Source organism: Drosophila subpulchrella, unplaced genomic scaffold (genome assembly GCF_014743375.2).
Source record: "Drosophila subpulchrella strain 33 F10 #4 breed RU33 unplaced genomic scaffold, RU_Dsub_v1.1 Primary Assembly Seq354, whole genome shotgun sequence".
Taxonomy (NCBI): domain Eukaryota; kingdom Metazoa; phylum Arthropoda; class Insecta; order Diptera; family Drosophilidae; genus Drosophila; species Drosophila subpulchrella.
In genome coordinates, this window is record NW_023665577.1 from 10,109,028 (window position 1) to 10,132,017 (window position 22,990).

The 22,990-nt window shown below is 44.5% G+C and overlaps 7 protein-coding genes across 11 annotated transcripts; 2 read left to right on the forward strand and 5 right to left on the reverse strand.

The window, feature by feature from the left end:
* The first annotated feature begins 3,547 nt into the window (after positions 1 to 3,547).
* LOC119561026 lies at positions 3,548 to 4,579 on the forward strand. The gene has a single exon (XM_037874851.1). The coding sequence runs from the start codon at positions 3,548 to 3,550 to the stop codon at positions 4,577 to 4,579; it is 1,032 nt and encodes a 343-aa protein (XP_037730779.1).
* Positions 4,580 to 4,759: 180 nt separating this feature from the next.
* LOC119560953 (phosphoglycerate mutase 2) lies at positions 4,760 to 7,745 on the reverse strand. 5 transcript variants are annotated; one of them, XM_037874693.1, is made up of 4 exons: positions 7,415 to 7,745; positions 5,930 to 6,042; positions 5,366 to 5,860; positions 4,760 to 5,103 (listed from the first exon to the last, which is right to left on the reverse strand). In XM_037874693.1, exons 1-4 carry the CDS (start codon positions 7,444 to 7,446, stop codon positions 4,940 to 4,942), a joined length of 804 nt encoding a protein of 267 aa, XP_037730621.1. In that variant the 5' UTR covers positions 7,447 to 7,745; the 3' UTR covers positions 4,760 to 4,939. The 5 variants fall into 5 exon arrangements, with proteins under 5 accessions (XP_037730621.1, XP_037730622.1, XP_037730620.1 ...); XM_037874694.1 differs by having other exon boundaries at positions 7,284 to 7,744; XM_037874692.1 differs by lacking the exon at positions 7,415 to 7,745 and adding an exon at positions 6,603 to 6,730.
* A 1,349-nt stretch (positions 7,746 to 9,094) lies between these two features.
* LOC119560660 (carbonic anhydrase 15) lies at positions 9,095 to 11,232 on the forward strand. Its single transcript, XM_037874229.1, has 4 exons — positions 9,095 to 9,343; positions 10,151 to 10,348; positions 10,405 to 10,667; positions 10,846 to 11,232. The coding sequence occupies exons 1-4, from the start codon at positions 9,280 to 9,282 to the stop codon at positions 11,230 to 11,232; spliced, it is 912 nt and encodes a 303-aa protein (XP_037730157.1). The 5' UTR covers positions 9,095 to 9,279.
* Positions 11,233 to 11,240: 8 nt separating this feature from the next.
* Positions 11,241 to 15,750, reverse strand: LOC119560659. The gene is made up of 6 exons (XM_037874228.1): positions 15,568 to 15,750; positions 15,332 to 15,506; positions 14,694 to 15,273; positions 14,478 to 14,631; positions 14,321 to 14,413; positions 11,241 to 14,265 (listed from the first exon to the last, which is right to left on the reverse strand). Exons 1-6 carry the CDS (start codon positions 15,609 to 15,611, stop codon positions 11,379 to 11,381), a joined length of 3,933 nt encoding a protein of 1,310 aa, XP_037730156.1. The 5' UTR covers positions 15,612 to 15,750; the 3' UTR covers positions 11,241 to 11,378.
* On the reverse strand, positions 15,681 to 16,484 carry LOC119560661 (protein suppressor of variegation 3-7). Its single transcript, XM_037874230.1, has 2 exons — positions 16,298 to 16,484; positions 15,681 to 16,237 (listed from the first exon to the last, which is right to left on the reverse strand). Exons 1-2 carry the CDS (start codon positions 16,394 to 16,396, stop codon positions 15,797 to 15,799), a joined length of 540 nt encoding a protein of 179 aa, XP_037730158.1. The 5' UTR covers positions 16,397 to 16,484; the 3' UTR covers positions 15,681 to 15,796.
* A 120-nt stretch (positions 16,485 to 16,604) lies between these two features.
* LOC119560176 (protein suppressor of variegation 3-7) lies at positions 16,605 to 17,812 on the reverse strand. The gene is made up of 2 exons (XM_037873536.1): positions 17,660 to 17,812; positions 16,605 to 17,605 (listed from the first exon to the last, which is right to left on the reverse strand). The coding sequence occupies exons 1-2, from the start codon at positions 17,692 to 17,694 to the stop codon at positions 16,708 to 16,710; spliced, it is 933 nt and encodes a 310-aa protein (XP_037729464.1). The 5' UTR covers positions 17,695 to 17,812; the 3' UTR covers positions 16,605 to 16,707.
* A 1,062-nt stretch (positions 17,813 to 18,874) lies between these two features.
* On the reverse strand, positions 18,875 to 22,921 carry LOC119560369. The gene is made up of 7 exons (XM_037873775.1): positions 21,635 to 22,921; positions 20,930 to 21,579; positions 20,687 to 20,872; positions 20,041 to 20,616; positions 19,448 to 19,969; positions 19,219 to 19,389; positions 18,875 to 19,164 (listed from the first exon to the last, which is right to left on the reverse strand). Exons 1-7 carry the CDS (start codon positions 22,802 to 22,804, stop codon positions 19,011 to 19,013), a joined length of 3,429 nt encoding a protein of 1,142 aa, XP_037729703.1. The 5' UTR covers positions 22,805 to 22,921; the 3' UTR covers positions 18,875 to 19,010.
* Between the last annotated feature and the right edge of the window lie 69 nt (positions 22,922 to 22,990).

A 22,990-nucleotide genomic window follows, 5' to 3' on the forward strand; every position in this document is an offset into this window, starting at 1 on the left:
TTCGGAAAAGCCTTCTGTGAAAAACCCTATTTACCGTGAAGCAGAACCAACTTCTTATCAAAGAACCCAAGAACACTGGAACCAATTGAACCCTATCGAGTGAGATAATAAGTGAATTAAACTGATTCGAATCACAGCCACGTTATCCGGAAGTGTTTGCTCAATTTCATTAGCAAACTCTCAATTGTTTATTTAAAAATTGTGTCAATGGCATTGGCAAAAATTATTGCAAGCACCACAATTAAGCTTTCAAAGATGTGTTTGCCTTGGTTGTTTATTTGTTTGCAGTTAAAGAAAGTAGCTGAGTATGGCTCGTGTGGGGGCGATACCTTAAGTGCAGCTTAAGGTTTCAAAAGGGGTATTTAAGACTTAGGAATCCTTTTGGATTTTGAAAACATATAAGTTCAAATGTAGGTTTCCCTCTATGGAAGGTTTCAGTGTGCACAATATAGGGTATTTGGGGTTTAGGTCTGCTAAATATTAATACTCGCCGAGTAATTTGTTTACCCAGCCCGTCTGGAGGGCGTCTTCCTGAGGGGTTTTCAATAATTCAGATTCTCGGCCGGCGGTCGTGCCGCTTCTGACCCAGTTCTCTGCCGATCTGCTGTCTTGGCTTCGATTTCTTTTTATATCTCCCTCTTTTGGTGTAAAAAACAAAAGTGGTTTACTTTAGATGGGCCATGCTCAAGCGAGTGTGTCGGTAGCGAAGCGATGATGGGGCTGATGATTTAATACGAGAGCTTCTGCCTTTTAAATGGCAATAGCCATCAGCAGTGGCCCCAACAACCACGGGGTTTTGTTTGGGCCATGTTTGTGTCCAGGCTGTCAGTTGGAGTTGGTGTTAATGAACCCTTGTAGCCTGATAGCTGTTAGTTGTTTACGTTCCGAATGCCGATACCGCGATAGCACCGCCGATCCTACACTGAAGAAAGCTATGTTGAAGAAGAACATTGGTCAAGTGTAGGCAGTTAGCAAGCTAGGTTAACATATTTCTTAGCTAGGATACGTTGATCTTTATAGACAAAAAAGATTTAAATATAATCAATCCTTATCTTGAGATCTATTAAATTGATGTAAAAAAACATTAAGGAATTTACCAAGCTAGGTTATCAGACTTCTAAGCTAGGACATGATCTTTAGAATTTGGAACGAGGTTGAATTTAATTAATATCAAAAGAAATCAAAAGTATGTTTAAATGTATGGTTACCCAATAAACAATTCCATTACAATTACTATCTATTACAATTACTATGCTTAAAAAGCACATATCCTTGATATGAGAAATTGTAAATTGTTAATATCTTAAAAGTCCCCCTATTTCTAATTTTACTTATAAAATATATTCCCAACATCATTGATGTAAGAGAGATTTTATTACCGAACCTTAAGAATTTATCCTGTAATCCCAAGTCCTAACGATTTTTCGCAGTGCATCGACGACATTGTCACCTAACGTGGCTTCGTTAGGAAAGTGGCCAAGTTTGATGATCCGTAGGCACGCGCGTTTTATATTTAGCCCCACACCAGGGCGACTGGGATCCTCAGGCCCGAAGAACTGGGGAGCGGGGCTAGTCACGTGCACAAGGACATTCCAAGGCTAATTACGTGTGGCATGGGGCTTGGCCAAGTTGGGTTCCTTGGGCTTGGGCTTGGGCTTGGTTTTGGTTGGAGTTTTGGTTCTTAAGCCTGGCTTCTTCGTACTGGGTACTGGGCACTACGTTGGGTAATAGTAATACACACATAGAACACGAACCGTTCATTATTGTCGTCGCTTGTTGTGGCAGCCGCCGCAATCTGCGGCATGTATCTGTATCTTTTGCATCTGCGTGGATGTTGCTGCTGCTGCTGCAACCGCCGCTTAATTAGCTGCGTAATTTATTATTGCTCTAATCTCAACGCCGGCGCCAGTGCCGCTGGCTTTGACAAATAAACAAATTATTCATATTAGAATATTAATAGTGCCTGTAGGGTTTATCTGCTCCGGAGTATCTGTGGTATCTGCCATAATTATGACCTGTTTGACAGACGTTTTCCATATTTTCCTCCTATTTTTTTGTGCTCCCAGCCTGGGAGACTTTGACTGGCAGCACTGACTGGCTCTTACTTGGTAATGGTTAGGCGGACAATAAAGATGCACACTAACTAAATATGTAGGCACGCCGATGCAATCGCACAATTATGCCCAATTATGCAACTGGGAAGAGATCTTTAGATCAGCAGGAGCAGGTGCTTTAGCCAGGTTGCTGGTTTCTATGGTGCTAGGTGCTGGGCTAGGTGCCATGTGGAATGCCAGGCGGATATCATTGACTAATGAGCCCATCTCCGGCTCAGGCCCAACGTCTTCTTTTGCCCTGTCATAAAAATTAAAATGCATAATCGCGGGCGTTGCTCGGAGGGCTCTTGTTACCCTAGTCGGGGACCTTTTGTCGGTGGTAATTAACATTGCTCGCGATTCCTCATCGCAATACCTTTGGCTTTAGATAGCAAAATGCAGCAATTGCATGTGGATATGGTTATTTGCAGCTGGGCAGGGTTATTCACAGTCGGGGCTAATTAAGCCGGCGTTTAAGCCGCTGGCAATTAGCCGATTTATCACTTGCCACAGAACCTCAAAATCATGGCCCGAGATCGCTGAGAAAAGCTCGGGCAAATGCAAACAAACTTATGGCCCAAACACTCGGCGCACTTAACTTCTTCACTTCACTTTACCTCTTTTTCAATTCTGCGCATGCGCAGCGACGTCGACGCTGACTGAGCCTTAGCCACTGGGAATGTGGGGATTCTGGCCGAGCCAGGCCCCCACTATATAAAGCGCCGATTCTGGCCGCGATCACACTCATTTCCAGTTGAACGCTCCTGCCGACCAGTGACCAAATTGAATCGTTGGCATCCCGATCAGGACTCATCGATCTCCGCTTTATCAATCACGTGAGTTTTGACCAAATGAAAAGGTGAAAGGGTCCTTGAAGGAAAGGTGTGAAGATGTGTGATTCAAATGAAATGTTATTTTTTTTGGGGAACTCAAGTTCTTAAAGTACTAGATAAATCATAGAATTTCTCTCGTAAGTCTTTTCTATTCCACCTTAATATATTTCGTAAGCCAATAATATAAATATTAAAAAGAATATATATTCCAATTTTCATAGGTTATTAAACTTTGCTCATCAGAAATATTTTAATCTCAACAAAAGCTTAAGAATGGGATTACACATATATTATGCAACACACAATTTAACAAATCCAGCGGCTTAACTTCAAAGTACAATAAAATAATAGCTACATATTACTCAAGTTAAGGTACTTCATTTAATAAGGAGTTATTATAGGCCTGGGGATTCTCCCCACTTTGTTAGCCCCGATCTTAACCAGCCGTGCTGGCCACATTTTTTCCGTTGTTAACTTGTGCTGGCCAGGGGAAAATCCGCTGGTTGCGCAATTGGAGTGTGAGAAACTAGCTCGAGGCATGCAAATCAGCTCGAATGGTTTGGGGTCAGTTGGAGATCATCAGAAGTTTTACACATGATCCAATTACAGCTACCACCTGAGATGGGCAACCACATGTGGAGCATCATCGTGGTTCTGCTGGTGCTGGAGCAGCTGGTGGCCGAATCCGTGGCGGCCAATCTTGCCCAGCTAGTGAAGAAGCAGAGTCAGCAGAAGCAGGCGCAATCCTCGCAGGCGGGACAGCAGCCAGGACAACAACTGCCACAGGGACAGCAGATCCATGCCCAGCAGTATGTCCAGGATAACCTGGCCGAGCAGCAAGATCTCAAGTCTGAGGACGAGGAGGACCACGATCCCTACCAGCTGCTGCAGGAGTCGAAACAGGAGTCCCGTCTGCCCAACTCTGCCAACTATCCCTGGAGTCCCTATGCCGCGCCCCAGGGGAATCCCTACGAGGCCATGCCTAAGATGCTGCCCTTCATCGGCTATGCCCAGCCAGTTCTCATCCCCTTTCCCCTCTACCTTGCTCCGGATATGTTCTATCCCGCCTTCTCCGGAGCCCCGAACAATGACCTCGAGGATGTGGTGATGTCCAGAGCAGCCGGCGGACGTCGTCCTGGGGCGAATCATCCTTCACCTGCTCGCAATTCACCTATTTACTATGTGAGATTACCGCCCACACCTTATATGTTTTTGCCCAACATGCCGACATCTCCATTTGGCGGAGGATTCTCACCGCTGCTCACCTATCAGCCGATGCCCTCCTTCTCCGCCTACGGATCCGTCTTCAATCTGCCCGTGAACTTTTTGGCTAATGGAAAGCCCACTGGAGTGTACCAGGTGAATGGATCTCCGGGAGATGGACTGGGAGCCCTAACACCTGGCCTGGGTGGCGGGGGATTTGGTATGCGGCCTCCCACGCCCAGTAATCCCTATAGACCCATGGCGACGCCTTCGATGGGGGGTTACGGCGGCCCCCAGCAGAGCTTCGGCCTGGCCTCCATGCCAGTTCCTCAGCAGGACTCCAAGCTTACCTCCCTGAAGCGTCCCTTCGTGTTCAACGGTCGTCCCGAGGACATCTACATCCTGCCCAACAACCTGAGTCCGCTCTACAACGAGCAGAGCTACTACTAAAAGCTCCTTTCGCAAATGGCTGTGGCACCAACTGAAAGTATTACGCAACGCATTTACTAGATCCGTATTTGGATCTTAATGAAGCCTAAAAAGTAATTTAATAAAATATATATTGTCCGTAACTTCAAATGCCTTTCATTGGAAAATTCGTTGAATATACAAATAATAAAAAAAACCATATTTATGTTTTGTATAAATTGTATATTTTTGGCCGAAAATATCAGACGGGTTAGACAAATAAATAAATGTTATAATATCCTAAACAGCCGAGCTCCTCAGACTTCAAGCAGCGAAGGCAAAAAAACTTCTCCAAAGGGCTCAAGTATGTAAATTCCACAAAAGTCGAGGGGTTTTCCTCAATCAGTCACCAATGGCTGCCACCTGGGCGGTTTTCCGCCTGATATACTCCTGATCTCCCAGGTTAATGGCGCCGCCCACCAAGCCTCCCGTGGTTAAATCGAACTCGTAGACCCGTGGCACGCAGTTAGGAATGTTGACCTTTTCGATGGCCTCGTTGGAGATTCCTGTGGAATGTGGGTTACATAATTAAGATTAAGATTAAAAATAATATTCTATTAGTTCATGAAATGAAACAAAATAATACTAGAACTATTATATAAATTATGATGTGGAATTTCCATAGAATTTGTAGAGGTCTATTACTTGGAAAGATTAAGATTATTTTTTGTCTATCTATTGCTTTTTTGTCTATTTTCGCAAATTGTAAGACCAAATTGAAGCAAATGTTTTGACCTTATATGGCCTCTTTATTTATAGATGACTCACCCTCGATGTGCTGAACTAGGGCTCGTGCCACAGTGCCATGGACGCACATCAGCACTCGGGAGCCCTTGAGCACCTCCCGCTTGACCTCCTTCCAGACTGGTTTCACCCGGTCGACGCACATGTGCAGGGACTCGGAGAGCGGGAACTCGCCGGGTGGGACGTCATCGAAGATGGGATTACTGCAGATGGTGTAGTAGTAGCGGTTGCTCTCCTCGATGGGCGGCGGAACACAGTCGTATCCTCGTCGCCAGGCCTGAACCTGCTCCTCCCCGTAGCGATCGGCCACTTTCCGTTTCCGGTAACCCGTCAGATCTCCGTAGTGCCGTTCGCATAGCCGCCAATCCTCTTTGATGGGCACATAGGCACAGTTCAACTTGCACAGAATCAATTCGGCAGTTTGACGCGATCTACTTAGTACGGATGAATAGACCACATCGAATTCCAGCTGAGATTGGGCCAACGCAGGAATCGCCACGGTTAAAGCCTCCTGGATACCTAATTATTAATAATTAATGGTTTATTATTAACCAGATATTTCTGGATTATTTAAGATTTGAATCTCACCGAACTCGCTCAAGGGCGCATCGTGCCAACCGCAAAATTTGTTCTCTATGTTGAAATCGCTTTCGCCATGCCTCAAAACCACCAAGCGATTCGTCTTCGTCATAAATTGGGAGCTGAATGAGAGGAAGTGGTATTATGGTTAGTTCAAAATCCAAGAAATAACTAGTGCATTAGGTAAATATGTACTTGAACTTTTGTAACTCGAACTTCTTCTATTCGAAGTCCTTATAAATATGAGATTATAAAAGTTCACAAAAGGTTTATTAGTTTTATGGTGCTTCGAGTTTAGGAAGCTCGACTATATATGATATTTTCTCTAACATTATAATTTGCCACCTTAACGATCATGACAAATTAAGTTATACGAAACATAGTGACTTTGTAATGTTGTTTATATTTCCGAGGGTCTTAAAACTTTAGAAAAAGCAATCAAAGGTAAACACTTTTGTTAATGCAATTAGATCACGGTTTCGGTACTGCCGGTACGTGTTGTTGACATTAGGTGGGTCACAGGTTTTCTGCGTATTCGAATGCAGTGGCACTCGGTGCTTAGCTCTGGCTTTATCTGGCCTCGCTTGTTTGGTTTATTTGGTTTATCCACCATAAAGTTTAGTGCGGGGCTTAACCGCCCGATTAGCTGGGGGTGAACTGCAATCTGTAGAGGAACATATACCTCATGGCTGCCGGCGGATGTCGTTTCGCGGATGATAAGGGTGAAGGTATAGATATACTCGTGCGCATATGTACAACTGCCGAGCGCCGGAGACTGGAGACTGGAGAATTCGAACGTGTGCTCACCTCGACACCGTCCGGATGCGATTGAAGCGCGGTCCAGCGGCGGACTCCCCGCGAAGCCCCGACAAAAAAAAATAAAATAAAAATAAAAACAGAATAGAAGAAAAATCCGACATACGACGAAAGCACCGCGCATTCCGCACATATTTTCGGCTAGTGTATCTGATAGATACAAAGCGCGGCAAAAAAGCGCGCGGCTCGGCCAACATGACGAGACAAAAACAAAATATAATTCGCATTATCTGATTCTGATGTCCAGACGGCAGCATAATCACACGAACACACCCCCACGAAACTGGCCCATTCATTCACACAGATACTATTTTCTGGCTTGGCGTCGTTTTGGGCTTTTGTGTTTTGCTCGCCTCATTCTCGCTTCGAATCTCAATCCCAATCCCAATCTCTGCTCTGTCTGTCTGGCTGTGGTTCTCACTCTGTGATTCTCCGCCAGATTCCCCACCTATGTCGGCCAGGTACCTTCGGTACCCTCTACCTTGGAGATGGAGATACCAGATACTTCCTAGACGTAAACAACGCCCCCACACCATCGCATACTTACGCCTGGATTTCGCGCATTGTTATTCCCTTTGGTGTTGTATCTTTTTCGTATCTTTTTTTTGTATCTTTTTTGTATTTTTCGATATTCGCGTATGTTTACGTTGATCTGGTGTGCTTTTATATATACGTTACAGTTTGCTCTTTAAGAACTTGAAGAAAACCATGGTCTTCCTGGTGCAGCTGCAGCCACCACGTTCCTGTATCTTTCGGATGCCAATTCGCACTAAGCCCGATTCTTATTGGCAAACAATTTTATCGCGTCGCAGTTGTTTTTCTCTTTTTTTTTTTGTTTTTTTTTGCGGCTGCGGCGGATATTTAATTGTTTTGTTTTCCTCTCGTTGCCGCCAAACAGCTGATTCGCTGGGTTTTACGCTCAATTTCGAATCGACTGGGGAAAATCAATAATAATAACAACATTAACTGAAATTTTTGTACTTGTTTTTGTTGTCTGAGTTAAAACGATCTGTTTACATTCCGGTCAACTGGGCTGTTAAACAGCAAACGAATCCACATTAAACGTTTTTTCTAGCAGTATTTTTGTCTCAGGCTTACCCAAACTTCCTATAATTACTTGTTGCTTTTGGTAGAAAAAACTATGGTGATTCTGGCACATCAAAGAAACTTTTTTGTCAACAATAAGATTTTATCTGTAGCATCTCCACTTTGTTGTTGTCACCTAGAAATAAAGTAAGTATTAGCTTGTTAGAACAGACAGTAAAGTTAGGAGGTTAATAAGCTAAAACTTATCATAATCTAACTCAAATTAAGGTTCAAAATTTACTTAGCCATTAAAAGACACAATCAAATGCAAGTCAAAAAGTATTTCAATACTGTTTTTAACTGCATTAAGCCCAAAATATCTGCCACGCGCGATAAGAAACTTCGTATTTAATTTTAGCTGATTTGTTAAACAAACTCACCTGAAAGCTGTTCCAAGTTCGTATTGTAAAAGTAAAAAGTATAAATGCCATGTTCTATATTTCGATTGTGTGATACATCTGGGAAATAATGAAAACTCTTTGCATTCCGCAGCTGCAAAAGACATTCAACTGAAAACTGGATCTCAAGAGTCTGCAGTCGGGTTGCCTTTCTAAGCTAAACTCAAAAATTAACATATAACTCAAGGACCAACCAAGAAGCCCAAAAAACTGACTTGTGTATGTATGTGACAAGAGGATGTCATGAGCAGAGATCAAAATAAACATGATTTATGTACGATTTGAAATAAGACATGTTAACTATGTTGCAAAAAGATCAAGTATATACATAGATGTGGCAGGGTATGGTATATCATTAAATATTCAATTATAATCAACATTTAATACAACTTTAATGGATAAGCTTAAAATTAAATAATAACTTAACAAGTACATATCTTAAAAATTTTAGCGTTGACAGATCTGGGGTAAATCTAAAATCTTAAAATTACGACCTCCAATAGGAATGTAGTTTTCAATAACCTAACTAATTTTTCTTGTCAAATACATCAGCAGCAAGGAATAAGCTTTTTATTTTTAACGAAATGTTTGAGTGGTTCATTTGTTTGTATATATTTTGTATATTTAGACGTACTTTTTATAAATGGGATGATATATTGGTACAGGAAGTAGCAAAACCTAGATAATATACGACTAACTGCATAAGTTATGTCAAAGAATTTCAATTTGTGCAATCTTTTTTGTCCCTATCGAACCCCCTTTTTTCCAATTATAACTTGCAATCTTGGGGTAATGGCGCCCGAACTCCAGTACCGGGTATGACAACTTCGAGTCGAGATTACCATCTATTGCTGCTCCGTCGAGCGTTTGACAATGCGGCTCTCCCAGTGACGGAAACTAAGACCCAACAGACTAGGGCCCTTTGGTATAAAGGTTTTGGTCTAAGCCGATCGTGGCTCAGTCTGCAGAGAAACGTGCGTGCATAGCTTTGGTCTTTGGTCAGGGGTTACGGTGTGGTTCGAATTTGGACTAGATTTATAGCGGGTGATCAGGTGGAAAATGCATTTTCCGGCTTTCGATGACTTCTATCAGCGAATTCTGCTTCTTTTGCCGTTCGCCGCAAGTGAGTACCAAAATGCAAACCAGTGAGCTGTGTCGTATCCAAAGAATACGATACGTTAGTGGATCTCCTTGATATTGAGACACCAGACATCAATCAATGGATCGATAAGGCCTAGTCTGCAGACCCAGTACCCCAGATTTTAAGACAATTTTAAGAGACATGTACCACCGCTGCCTGTTACGTAGGCCTCATATCCATTGGAGAATTTATGAGCCATCTCCCCCAACCAAAACCCCGTATGTCACACTCGACGCCCATAAAACTGTCTCATCGCGGTTCATTTAATGGATAGCAAACAACCCGGTGGCTTGTAAATAATAACAATAATTAAATTTGCATCCACAAATGCCCCATGAAAGCCAATGAGCGCGTCAATTTCGGGGGCGGAGTAGATGTCGAAGTACCATCCATTGTTATAAGACCGGCGTGTGCGATCCATCGTTTGGAACAATGTAAACAAAAGGAGGTTTCCATGGTCCGGGCCCGAAATCAAGCAATTATGCTACGCTTAGACATAACCGTAGGCTCTGCGAGATTGCTGAAATTGCGGAGACGATTTTGGAAATTGGCAAGTGCAGAAATCGCTTCAACGGCCTTCCTAATGGTTTGCAAAGTGACCACGCCTCTGTATGGAAGAAAATGTTGAGATATGGGATCTGAAGATTGCCCAAGAAGTGAATTAAAGTAAATGTGAAATAGATATATTTGTTTTTAATTTAAATAGGTGTTGTATCCCAAAACACAAGACCTAGTCATAATTCACATGCTTCTAACATTGTATTCTATTGTTCTTTTAATATTTTTCAGATTTTAGGTCTGATGATTTTGATTACAAATCGCCAGCGAGATGGCAGGATAACTTCCCCCATTGTGGAGGTTCAGATCAGTCGCCAATTGCGATTAGCAGACGCAAAGTAATACCTCTCAGCTTGCCCCCGCTAGTATTCGAGGTATACGATGAGTATTTCGATGACCTAGTGACCGTGACAAATAATGGACATACAGGTATTTATAAGGACCGCTTTTCACCGAAATTGCAAACTTATCCATGCTGTTTATAGTTGAATTTAAAGTTCCGGCGACTATCTATGGCGTAAGACCCTATGTTACAGGAGGTCTGTTGCAAGACTGCTACGAGGCTGAGGCTGTGCACTTCCATTGGGGATCCCCGGAGAGCAAGGGATCGGAACATGTGCTCAACGGCCGTCGATTTGATCTGGAAATGCACATTGTCCATCGGAACACCAAATATCTGACTCTTGAAGAAGCAGTAAATAATAGCGACGGAGTGACCGTACTGGCGGTGCTTTTTAAGGTTGTGCGGGTAAGTAAAGATAAAACATCTCTTATGATCTCAAATTTGTTTAATTTATACAGAGTCTTAGCATTAACTTAAGTATAAATTAAAGATTTCTTACAACTCAAAAAGTGAATGTAGTGAATGTATCTAGATATTCCTTTAATAGTATAGCCTAGTTCTGATCGACCTATTTGATTTTCAGGCGGGTCCTACATTCTACCAGCCCGGACTTCATGAAATCTTCAGTTCACTGCTCCATTTGGGAAACTTTAACAGCAGCCACACGGTGCAGGAACGGATCACTCTGGGGTCGTTGCTGGGAAACCTGGACAGAGGAAATTTCTTTACGTACAAGGGTTCCCTGACGACGCCACCATGCTCACCGGTGGTCCAGTGGCATGTGTTCAGCGAAGTGCTTCCCATCTCGCACCAGGAACTGCCCAAGTTCTGGCAAATTCGCGACAACCTGGGTCGTCCGCTGCAAAAGAACTTCCGGCCACTACAGTCGCAGGAAAACAGGCTCATCTTCCATCGACAACCTTTCGTGCCGCTGCAGCCGGAGCAGCTGCCAGAACTGATCTGGTTATAGCCATAAGATAAGACGTAACACCCTTTATTTGTATAAAAATTAAAGTATTCTATATTCATTAGAGCTGCTAGTGCTTGCATCAGGGGAATCGAAACGCCGAGCTAGAGTTGGTTAAATCTTTGGATCTTTAGCTGCTTATCCAGTGACTAGTCCCTTTTTCGCTGAGCCAGGTAGGTGGCCAGCAGTCCCAGCTGCAGGGCGCAAATGATCTTTGTGAACGTGGGCGTGCGGGGCACTCCCGAGGGAATCTTCAGCCAGGGTCGCGGGATGGACTGCCCCTGGCTGGGCAGGGCGCCAAACTGTTTCACCTGAATGGTGGCCACCAAGGAGGTGCGATTCGACCTCAGATTTGTAGGCATGGGCGGCCACTTCCCCGCCGAAACAAGGTGTTCCCCCACCGGTCTAATGCTCATTGTATGGAACTCATGATCCCGTCCATCAAAAGGTGGCCGTGGCACTCGCATTCGAGGATTGATAGGAGGATGGAAGGGTGGCGTCACCACCACCTTGCGCCGCTGATGGCCCAGACCTTGGGACTCCCTCGCTCTATCCTTTTCGTGGCTGGTGTCCATCGGCGGCCTTGACTCTAGATCCGGCTGCCCTCTGAAGGGGTTTTCTCCCCTGTAGCTGACCCGACGGTCTTGACCCTTCCGCATAACGCTGATCTTCTTACCCATTCTTTCCAGCTGGGCCTTCTGGTTTTCTATATTTTGCCGTTGCTTTTCGGTTGTTCCCGTGGTCTTACGTTGTTCTGTAGGTGTGGCATCACCAGGTGGTTTACTGGAGTCACTTTGCTGGCTTCTTTTGATTTCCGCCCTGCTCTGCTTAGGTGTAGTTTCCTCTTTTAGTTTCGGTGACTCTAGCGTAGAGACATTCTTTGCCACCTGCTCAGTTAACGGCTCAATTTTGGACACCTTCCTAGCATCCTGGACCTTCTGATCCGAATCTGACATCTTCGTGACCTCCTGATCCGCAACTGACATCTCCGGCTGAATGACTTCATCCATGTGCTGGAATTTCATGGGGGCAGTCGTGGGATGGGGCTGCTGTTCCTTGGGCGAGGGCGGTTTGGTTTGAGGCGAAGGTGGAGGAACAGATCGGGGCGGATTTTGGAACTGGGGAGTGCCCTCACGGATGTGCGACTGTTTGTTGGGTAGTGGCATCGGCAAAGGCACTGCAGGAATTTGAGTGGGAGTGGGTTGCTCCGTAATTTTCTTTGCAGCTTCGGGATCTAAATCCTCGGACAGGGCTTCATTGGACTCATCACCCCGACTAGCTGACAGCACCTCCAAATCATGCTGCAAAGCTCCATTAAGTTGATGTGTAAGATTCTCCAGCTTATCCTGGTCAGATTTGCTGAGTGTTTCATCTATTTCGTTGGTGGAAAATTCCGTCATAATCTCGTCGGTATCTAACTTTTCATTGTTCTTTAGCCAATCCCACTCATAGTGACCAGTTTCAGTACCCTTGTTTTCGCTGTAGTAGCGGAAGTTGGCATCGTCCACCTTGTTCAACAGCTTCTCATCCTCTGCTCCGCTGACCTCCTTTTTCTCAGCCCGTACTTGAATGAGTTCTGCCTCCTGGTTGCTAGTCATATCCTGAAGTCTATCTTCATGCTCGATTGGGAGTCTGGAGTTGTCTTCCCAGGCTGTGGGATCTTCCAGTTCTGCTGTGGAGTAAAACTCTTTCTCTCGTCGCATTAGTTTTTGCCACTCGAGCAGCTCCTCGAGCTCCATGTTCTCTTTAGTGTAAGTACGGTTTTTTTTTGCTATGGCTGGCTCCTCGTCCAAATCGAAATCGTGTTCGTCTTGTAGCTTCATTTCAACAAGCTTTTCGCTCTCCAAAGGCTCTTCGGATTCGTTAAACATAAGCGCTTTAAGGCTTTCAGTATTTGATTTTAATTTGTACTGATGTTTGTCTGTTGGTTCTTCAAGAAATTGCTCTTCCTCAGCGTTGTGTCCAACCAATTCGGATTTATCTGCCAGGTTTTTAAGTCGAGATGTTTCCTCCTCCATTTGGCTTTTCAGTTCTGAAGTTTCCTCCTCCATTTGGTTTTTGGGTTCAAGGGCTTCCTCTTCCATTTGGCTATTCAGTTGAGAAGGTTCCTCCTCCATTTGATTCTCTATGCGAGCAGTTTCCCCCTCCATTTGGCTTGTCATATGAGAAGATTCCTCCTCCATTTGGCTTTTTAGTTGGGAAGTTTCCTCAACCATTTTTGTTTCTGGTTCAGAGGTTTCCTCATCCATTTGGCTTCTCAGTTGAGAAGATTCCTCCTCTTCTTGGCTTTTCATTTGCAAAGCATCCTCCTTCATTTGACTGTTAGCGATTAGACTTTCCATTTTTTCTTTATCACCCAGGGCCTGAATAGTTTGCCTAATTGATTTTATTAGATTTTCCTGAGCTTTAAAATTGGCAGCTTCTTGTTCGTCGATTTTTAATTTCAGACTTGCCATCTCTGAAAGTTTGGAAGGATTTGGCTTCACATCATCCAGTGGCTCAGATTCGGAACTTATGTCCAGAACATCAGGCGTATCTGGGCCTCTGTTGGCCATGTGCTCAGAGGAAGAGTTTATAAAGTTTCCCCGACCCCTGCTGTCATTATTACTCTCTTGGCCTGCAACCAATCTGGGTGATATTGCAGACCCTGTTCTGTTAGCATCTCGGTCCTCCTCCAGTAAGAGCCGCACATGCCGGTCGCCTTCATCAATGTCCATCTTAAAGGCCACCTGCACATTCCCGTCCAGGATGTCATTATGGAGCCGGGCGGCTTGGACACTCAGTTTATTGGGGATTTCTTCGATCTCATCCTGTGGAGCCACTTGTCGCCGATCCGACTCTTCAACGTCGTAGTCGTTGACTTCCGTCCAGTCTTCCGTCACCTTAAGGTGCTTAAAACTCTCGTTTCCGGCCTCGATCAATACCTTATCTAAGGCGGTCCTCAGTTTGGGCAGGGTGTCAGCTACTTGATCTAGCACTAGGTCCATATTTGGCTCGCCCTTCTCATGGTTTAGTAATTGCGATATCGACGAATTGCTGTTTAAAAAATAAGGATTGCTTAAGATTATCTTGGAAAAGGCACTCACTTTACCTCAAATCTGGGTGATTTCTTAGTGCTTCCAGCATAAGGTCCGGCGGAGCTTCACTCTGGCAAATAAGATGAATGGCCGTAAAAAGCGGAAATCTGTATGTTTAAATGGGACTTTAAGCACATATATGTTTAAACTTTCCGCTGCTGTTCCGCTTACTCGTGTTGCATTAGCTCCCTCTGTAACAATACATTAACATCACTGGCCACCTTTGGTCCTAATACCCTGCGGCTCTTGTGGAGGTAGGCTTCTATTTCCTCAATCGTTTTTCCCGAGGTAACTAAACTCTTGGCAAAGGTGGCGTTTTTATCGACTGTAGAGGATGGCATTTAACATTTACAACGAATAAATGACAGTTCCTAGCATTATACGCACCATAGCTCGAGGCCACTGAGTTCGCCACGCCGCAGCTCTCGTAGAACGTGGACATTTTGGCGGACGGAAAGAACGCCTTGATAAACCGCATCATCTCCTTGATGCCCAGGTGGACGGCGGCCACGCGAGCGTTCTCGCCCAGACGCAGCCCATCGGCAAATCCTGCTCCCAGGGCAATGACGTCCGTGAGCGTTCCACAGAGCTCCACACCATCAACGTCATTTACAGAATTAACCCGGCAGTTATTGGTCTGCAGGACGGTGGTCAGCAGCTTGGCATGAGCATCATCGTTGCAACCGATGGTAACCTCGCACAACTTTCCCTGAGCCATTTTCATTGCACTATGGGTGGACATCATCGAGTAGCACGGGATACCCAGTCGCTCGCTGATGGTGTGCGACACGAGCCCAATCTCCTCGTCCCGCACGCGCATCAAGCCTTTGGTCATGGACACGGCAAAGGCAGACTCCTTCAGATTTCCAGACAGTATGTTGCAGTAGGATTTGACGAACTCGTGGGGCGTGGAAAATATCAAGATATCTGCATTCTGGGCAGCTTCCAATAGATCATTAACAGCGATCTGAAAAGTATGTTTCAATTATGTTTCATATTGCAGTAACAAAAGATGGTGGCCTCACCAGGTTTGTGGGCAGCTTGATCCCAGGCAGATACTTGATATTCTCATGACGACTGTTTATGACCTCCGATAGGACGCTGTTCCGAATCATCTCATCGTAGACATAGATATGGACCCGGCTGTCGAAGTCACCCTTCAAGACATTATTGCTCACGGCGGCTGCAATGGCCGAGCCCCTGGAAAATGCAATCACGGAGGATATAGATGGGTCTATAGCTTGGCAATTGAAAAACCTACCAGCCCTCGGCGCCAATGATGCATACTTTCAGCTTTCCGTCCATCGATCCACCTTTAAATCAACGTGTATAAATAATTTAGGGCCGAAACACGACCAAATGACCGCCTGTGTGTTTACTAAATGTAGAACGCTTTAAATTTTATTGTGAATTTTGATAGTCCAGAGTAAGATGACGTCCAAATGTGAAGTGAGTGTGTTAGATGTGTTAAGGCAAACACCCAACCTACTTTACGAGCAGGGACGAAACTCGTAGACAATCCCCGTCGCATTATCCACCCTGGGTTGCGCCTGCATTTGGCGCTCCTGCTGGGCTTCCATTTCGGAGATGGCGCGGATCTCGAACTCAGTGATGATCTGGGAGATGCGGCTCTTGGCTTCCGCGGCCAATTTGGGCGGCAAGCCTTTGACACTGATGCAGGCGCTCTCGAAGAACAGGTCGTAGCTGTTTCTCTGAAGAGCAGGAGGATTAGGTGATGCTAAGTCCGACGACGTGACTTCCCCTCGCTGCGAGGTCAGTCTTTGGAAGTAGGCCCCCAGGACCTCTCGATCACGTCCGATGCTCTCGAGTAGTTCCTGGCGGTTCTGGGGGATTGGCCTCGAGTAAGGTGGCTGACTTCGCCTTGATGCCATATAGATGCTATTGATGAACAGCGAACTTGACCTTCCGTACTGCAAATGCATGATTTGTTTTTAATCCTTGTAAATTATGGGGGAATTTTCTAACCTTACCTTCATATGATCCTCCTCCTTGCCGTATACAGTCTCCTCCTGCTCGTTTTCCTCGTTTTGTTTGGGTGCCTTCTCATACATTTTCGCTCTGTTCCACATGCTTGGTTTTAATATTTATTCAACTCTTTAGGGCTATAAATTGCTCTATCTAGTCAAATTTAATAATATTTGCTAACATTCTTGCTGATTGCCTATCGAAGCTATCGATAATTGGAAAGGTACGATTACCAGCTTCCTTTTCAAAAAAAAAAAACTATTTTAGATTTCTTTAAATTCTTTTATTTAAAATACAGATTAGCTTAATCTAAAGGTCTCGCTTGAAGTAGGACTTAGTTTTTCACAGAAAATACACCTTGATATTTAAATATATTATTTAAATAAATAAAAAATCAGGCATAGACCTTTGTCGCTCAGCTGGTCCTGCTAAAACCAGGCTGTGGGTTTGGATTCATCGCCTCGTTAGGACTGTTCTCCCTGAGGCCGCGCAGCTCCAGTTCGCAGATCAGCTGGGATACCCGCATCTTGGCCTCGGCCACCAACTTTGGGGACAAAGCCTTCACGCTGGAGCTGACGCTCTCGAAGAATAGGTCGACATGGTTCTTCTCCTTGGGCGGCGGTGTGTGATTTAGTGTTCTTTGGCTACCCATAAGCTCGCGAAAGGAGTCCATCAGCTCGTTCTTGTCCTGGTGGATCTGCATGAGCAGCTTGAGACCCTCCTGATTGGAGGCGACGGAGGAGGACTCACTGGGTCTTGGCAGGCTGAGTGAGGGTTTTGTGTTAGCCTCCGTCTCTGATAGGAGTTCTTGCTTGGTAACAGTTATTTGCTCGATGGCCGAAGAGGGGGACTTAGGATCTGGATAGACCACTATAGGCACGGGATCTTCAAGAGGCGGCTTCAAGCCCGGGCTTTCCAACCGTGGCTCCTCCTCCATTGCTTCCTCTTGCCGCATGGCCGACTTCCGCTGATGATAGTACTTGCTGCGTTGCCGGCGTATACGTAACTCTTGGATCGCCGCCCCCTCGCCGTTGGTGAGCAGGGCCTCCAGGTTGCGCTTGTGCTTGGTGGTCCGCTCGTGGCGCACCAGGTGGCAGCGATTGCAGTCCATGGTGCACTGGCAGGCGCGACAGAAGGGCTTGCTGGGATCCTCGGGCGCCCGGCGCAGCCACGGCTCGAAGATCTTGAGCCACTTCTCGCAGAACTTCTGGTTGTACTTGGGCTTCAAGGTCCTGAACGTGGGCGACCTCTGCTCCTTGCATCTTTTGGAGGATTGTTTGATGGTCCTTTGTACTTTCACCCTGGCCGCCTGCCTAAAACGTTGATTTCGGTAAGAGTTGGTGTTTTCTCTATGATTGGGAGCTTACCATTCCGAATCGGAGGTGTTTTCCGAGAAGCTCATGGCTGTTTATTGAAATTGTTATTTTGGGTTCTATTTTAAATATTAATTTTTTGGTTTTTAAATCATCTCATGGATATTTGGGTTGTTGGTCGAAATAACACTGCCGCATTGTGGTGGTTTATTTATATACCCCTTACTCGTGGAGTATATTAGATTCGTCGAAAAGTATGTAGCGGTTAGAAGGAAACATTTCCGAATCTATAGAGTATATAAATTCTTGATCGGGGTCACTAGCCGAGTCGATCTAGCCATGTCCGTCTGTCCGTCCGGATGAACGCTGAGATCTCGAAATCTATATTTGGGCATATCCGCTAAATGGTCAACCAGGACCGAAACAATAAAATCTTCATAATCATCGTATTTTTGGGTATTTTCATAAATAAACGGCAATATTATCATAATACAGTGGAATCATAGCATGTTTTATTTGTTTTGTTGAAGAAATTTCCCAGAAAACTGAAAAAAGTACTTTTTTTCATTTTTAGCTACTTTTAAAGGCATTTTTATATTTAATTATTTCCCAAGGAAAACATATGATTTGTTTGCACTTTTTCTACCAAATCTCTTTATTGAAATGTAATAAGATACAAATCCAAAGAGGGCGAAGAAATGTTCAATTAACTGTTAATAAAACAACATTGAAAAATCGTACGTTCGCGACCGGTACTTAATTCAATAAAAAAAAACAAATGAAGTTATTTCCTTGGGAACAGACTCGAATGAAAGCTACATGAATCCATTTTAAAAGAAAAGTTATTGCTTTAGAATATTCCGTCCCATTTCGCAGATTTTAGCATTTTACTAGATTAAGCCAAACCGCATGTTTTTTGCCAATATTATGAAAATGATAGCTCATTAAACCCCATCGTTTACCAAGCAAAGAGCTAATAACGTACGTTCGCGATCCCTGGAAATGCCCATATATATACTTGCTGCCTGTATATCTTTCTCGCAATCCCCTTAGCTGAGTAAGGGGTATCTAATAGTCGAGGCTATCGACCATAGCGTTCTCTCTTGCTCTAATTCAGATCAGCTGTTCAAGTATCGAAAAGTAATCGTGTCACTTGATTAATTTATCGATAACAAGCCGCTTATTTTCAAGTTTAAAAAATGTATTTTGTTTTTTATCAATGTACTTGTTGGATACTCTAGATGATAGTACGCAAATACACATAGGTCGTTATGCTTTAGTTTATTTTATTAAAATGTGTTAGGCATTTGTTATTTTATACTGTCTTATTTATACAGTAAAGAACATATGTACAATCTTTAGTTTCCTAAGGCAATTGTGAGCAATCGGGGTCCAAAAAATGGGACTACTCATTCGTTAAATGCTGCTTGCAATACTCCCAAATAAAAAGTGATCCAGTCACATGTACATTTAAGGAGCGCACTAAACCAAACTGGGGGATTTCAACGGCATAGTCCAAGAATCCAATCAGGTCCGCTGGTATTCCGTGCTTTTCGTGCCTGGGAGATAGAAAATTATGAATTTCGAAATAGTAAGCCAAGTGAACTAGTTACCCCAACAATAGAATGCTCTTCTTGGGAAATTTAAAGTCGGAAAAGTTTGTGCTGTGTGCAGTTTGCTCGGCTCCAACGATTTTGTAGCCCTCCATTTGTCTATCTAGCAGATATTCAGCTAGAGTTTCCGGTTTAACCTCTATTATGTTTAGAGTTTTCTCCGCAGTCATGCTAAATGATTTAGTTTTAATGCGAAAGGTTATATAATTCGATTGACATGTATACATACCTCAAGTTCGTAAAATCGCTTTTCTCTGCCTGTGATTTCAGACCCAATATCAGGGTCTTAACCCCCAGCACTTCACAAGTGCGCGCCAGTCCACCCAAATTTGGCAATTTGTCTATAAGAGAAGCCACCACAATGAGCTCGTGGTTATTGGGAGCTTTGCCCGTATCGACAAAGTCACTCTCCGGATATATATCTCCAACCGGATTCATTTTTCTCTGCACATTTCCGTTAGATGCCCCCAAAGGCGACGACAGCTCCGGTGTTAGTCCTGTCTTTTTCGCTTTAAATGCCTCGCGAGCGCGATCAAGTTTTTCTCGAAAGGCATATCGACAGGGAACAAAATTAATGTTTTCATCAAAGGGTGCATTTGTCATCCTGAGAATCGCACCAGACTCGGATGTCGGACACTGTAAGCATAACTCCGGTAACAAAAGTCTAGCTTCGCCTTGAAACTCATTCAATTTGTCGCCCAAAGTGGCCTCGATGGACTTCTTTAATGCACCAGCGAATGGAATTAGAATGCTGAAAATAAATTCATATCATTAGAAACTTTTCATATATAAACATGTATATCATGTATAAACAGGACATACCTGCTTACTTCACACTGACTACAAATACGATGCAAAACCAACTGGGCCAGCAGACGTGTCTGAAAATTTGCTCCCATTGTTAGAGGCAAGAGGACGTCAAAGATTTCGGATAGTTGCTCTAGTTTTAGAGTTTCCCAGCGCGACAAGAAGTATATGTGTACTACAGAGACAAGCGACATTTGTTGACTGGGCTTAAGAGTTGCCAGCAGCTTCAGTTGTTCCAACAAAGGCTCGATGCTAGGCAACATTTTGGAGACAAGGTACTCGTACATAAAACTTATGTTAGGCTGATCGCTGGGGCACAAGACGGCCTCCCACAAAGCTTCCGACCACTTCCATCTGTTGCTTAGGTCAAGCAGAGCTGTTGCAATTCTCATTTTCGTTCTGTGCTCCTTGCAGTTGGCAAAGTAGCGAGGTTTCTTTCTGGACAATTCGTTGTTCATTCTCAGCAAATCGTCACAGATACAGTTAACATCCAAGCCATTACTGTTTTTTACATAATGAATAAATTGCCCTCGAGACATGGCTTCTGGATCCGGACGTTGGCCAAACGTAAGCTCAAAAGCGCGTTCTATGCTGTGGAATTATTATTAACGTTGTATAGAGTGGTTTGCTTAACAAGTAAAATTAATATTAATTCCTTTACCGAGCATCGCCAGTAGTGGTTTCCCCTTCCAGCAATCTTTTTAGAACAAACGATGCCGGTGCTTTTATATATTCTTCGCAGTCCATGGTAGCCAAAAAGAATGTAGTTTTTTGCAAAATATCTACTACGCATTCCTCATACTCTGCTGCAGTAAGATTGTCTACCGCATATTTCAGGATGTCTTGCCTACAAAATATATAAAATATAAGAAATGTAACAACTTTGTTCTTGCTTAAAACTTACGCTTCCCTACACTTAAGCTTCCCAACCCGCGAAGTCAAAGCGGGTAACACGTTCTTATCTTCTAAAGGCTGGTTATGCGATGACAAGATATTTGTTAGGGTGGAAAATGTAGATTCAGTGCCCTGATCCAAAAGTTCCAAGGGTTTAAGGTTCAACTCTTCCAACTTGCTCCATGTTGGAAGGTTTATCTTAACAAAGAGATCAACGCAGTGCTCGCGCACAAAGGACTTCTCCTCTCTGGTCTTGCAATCCAAGCGATCTAGAAGATGCCGCTGCATCTGCTCCAGACTTACACCTCTCTCAAGCAAAGATGTATCTATGCAATAGACAGAGCGGTAGAAATCCAAATATTTTTCGGGCCTATCCAGGTCCAGGTGAAGAAATATGGGTAAAAGACGCCACCAACCATGTTTGGCTTTTGGCACTATCCGTAATCTTTCCAAAAACGCAACAAAAACATCGTGTTTATAGTCCATTTGAGAGACAAGTTCGCAGCAACGACTGCTAAAATGAGCAATATGTTCCTCAAAATCACTGCAATTTTTTATTTTGTCTATTAGTCGATAATGCTCTTCAAATCGGTCGATTGTGTTGTACAAAGCCTCGATGAACACCATGTAGTCGCTCAAGGACAAACTGTCTATTGTAGGCTGGGAAAAGCAAAAAATCTTTAAGTGATTAAAATAATATTGCATCTTAACTTACACCTAACGAAGAGACAACACAGTTAATAGCAGTACCACGCAGAACAGTATTTTGAAGAACGCGAATACGGGCGCCTAACTGAAATAACAGATCCTTGGAAACCACAGGCAACTGCGTTAGTCCCCAGCCCTTCAGCCAATGGAGCAGGGGTACACAATGCCACGGAACTCGAACGAGGGCCTCCAGCAAAAGTTCCGACGGGTATTCCGCCATGAAATCACTTATTTGTTGCTCTGTGAGGCAATCGCCCACCTCCGGATTGTAAAGCTGCGTTCGATTAGTGGCGGCCAGGAATTCGGTGAGCAGACTAAAGCGGGATAGCTGAGCCAAGCTGAAATGCGAAAGGAAGTACTTGAGTGTCCAACGCAGGACAAGAATGTTGTTGTCGCCCAAGAGGCGTATGCACAGAATCCTTAGCCAGCCCAGCCAATCCTCACTCAAGTCGTTAGACATCAATCCAACGCGCGGCAGCAGCGTGCTCAAAGTGGGCAGCACCAGGTGCGACTGCTGCTCCTCCAGGTTCTCCATAATGCCCACATAGGCGCTCCACTGAAGTTCGCTACACTGAAGGGCGGCCAACACTTCCTTGATCTCCTGCAACTTATGCATGAGGAAATAGGCCGAACGGCGATCCTCACGCACCTCTGACTGCAGAAGATTCTGGGTCACTCCCAGCAGCTCCTGGGCGCAATCCTTTCCCAGGTTGTTGATAAAATCATCGAAAAGGTGGACTAAAATCTGGGCTGCATGTGGCTGGTGCTCATTGCTCTGGCTGAGCGACCAGAGCTGTTGCAGTACGAACTTGGCTTCGATGCGTGGGAATTTCCTCACATGGAGCTGCACGCAGACCAGCAAATTGGCCACAAGTTGCCGCCGACTCACTGAATCCTCCCGGCTGTCCGCGATCACCACGGAGACCAGTTTGTGGAACACCTTCGGGCCGAACCGCACGTTCCACTTGCTGTTCGTCTGCAACAGGTTGTGGATGCACTGCAGCACCCGCTTCAGGGCCAACTCGTTGTCCTTGTGCATGACGACCAGGTCGTAAAGCATGTCGTCCAGTTCGGCGATCTCGCCCAGCAAATTTTGGTTCTGAATGTAGGTTTCCACGGCCTGGACAACCGCGTGGGTTGCCGTCGCCGTGGTAGCTTTGGTCGTGGGTAATGACATGGTAATAGCTCCTCCCGATGAAAACTGAATTATAATTTATTTCGCATTAATGTTTCACAATTTGAGGAAATTCAAAGTGATTGTTTTACGTGGTGCAATTCGATAGACGGGCTGTCGATAGGCCAACGACAAGTCCCGGTTCGCCCTAGAACTATCGATAGCTCATTTTGAATATATGGCGGTTAA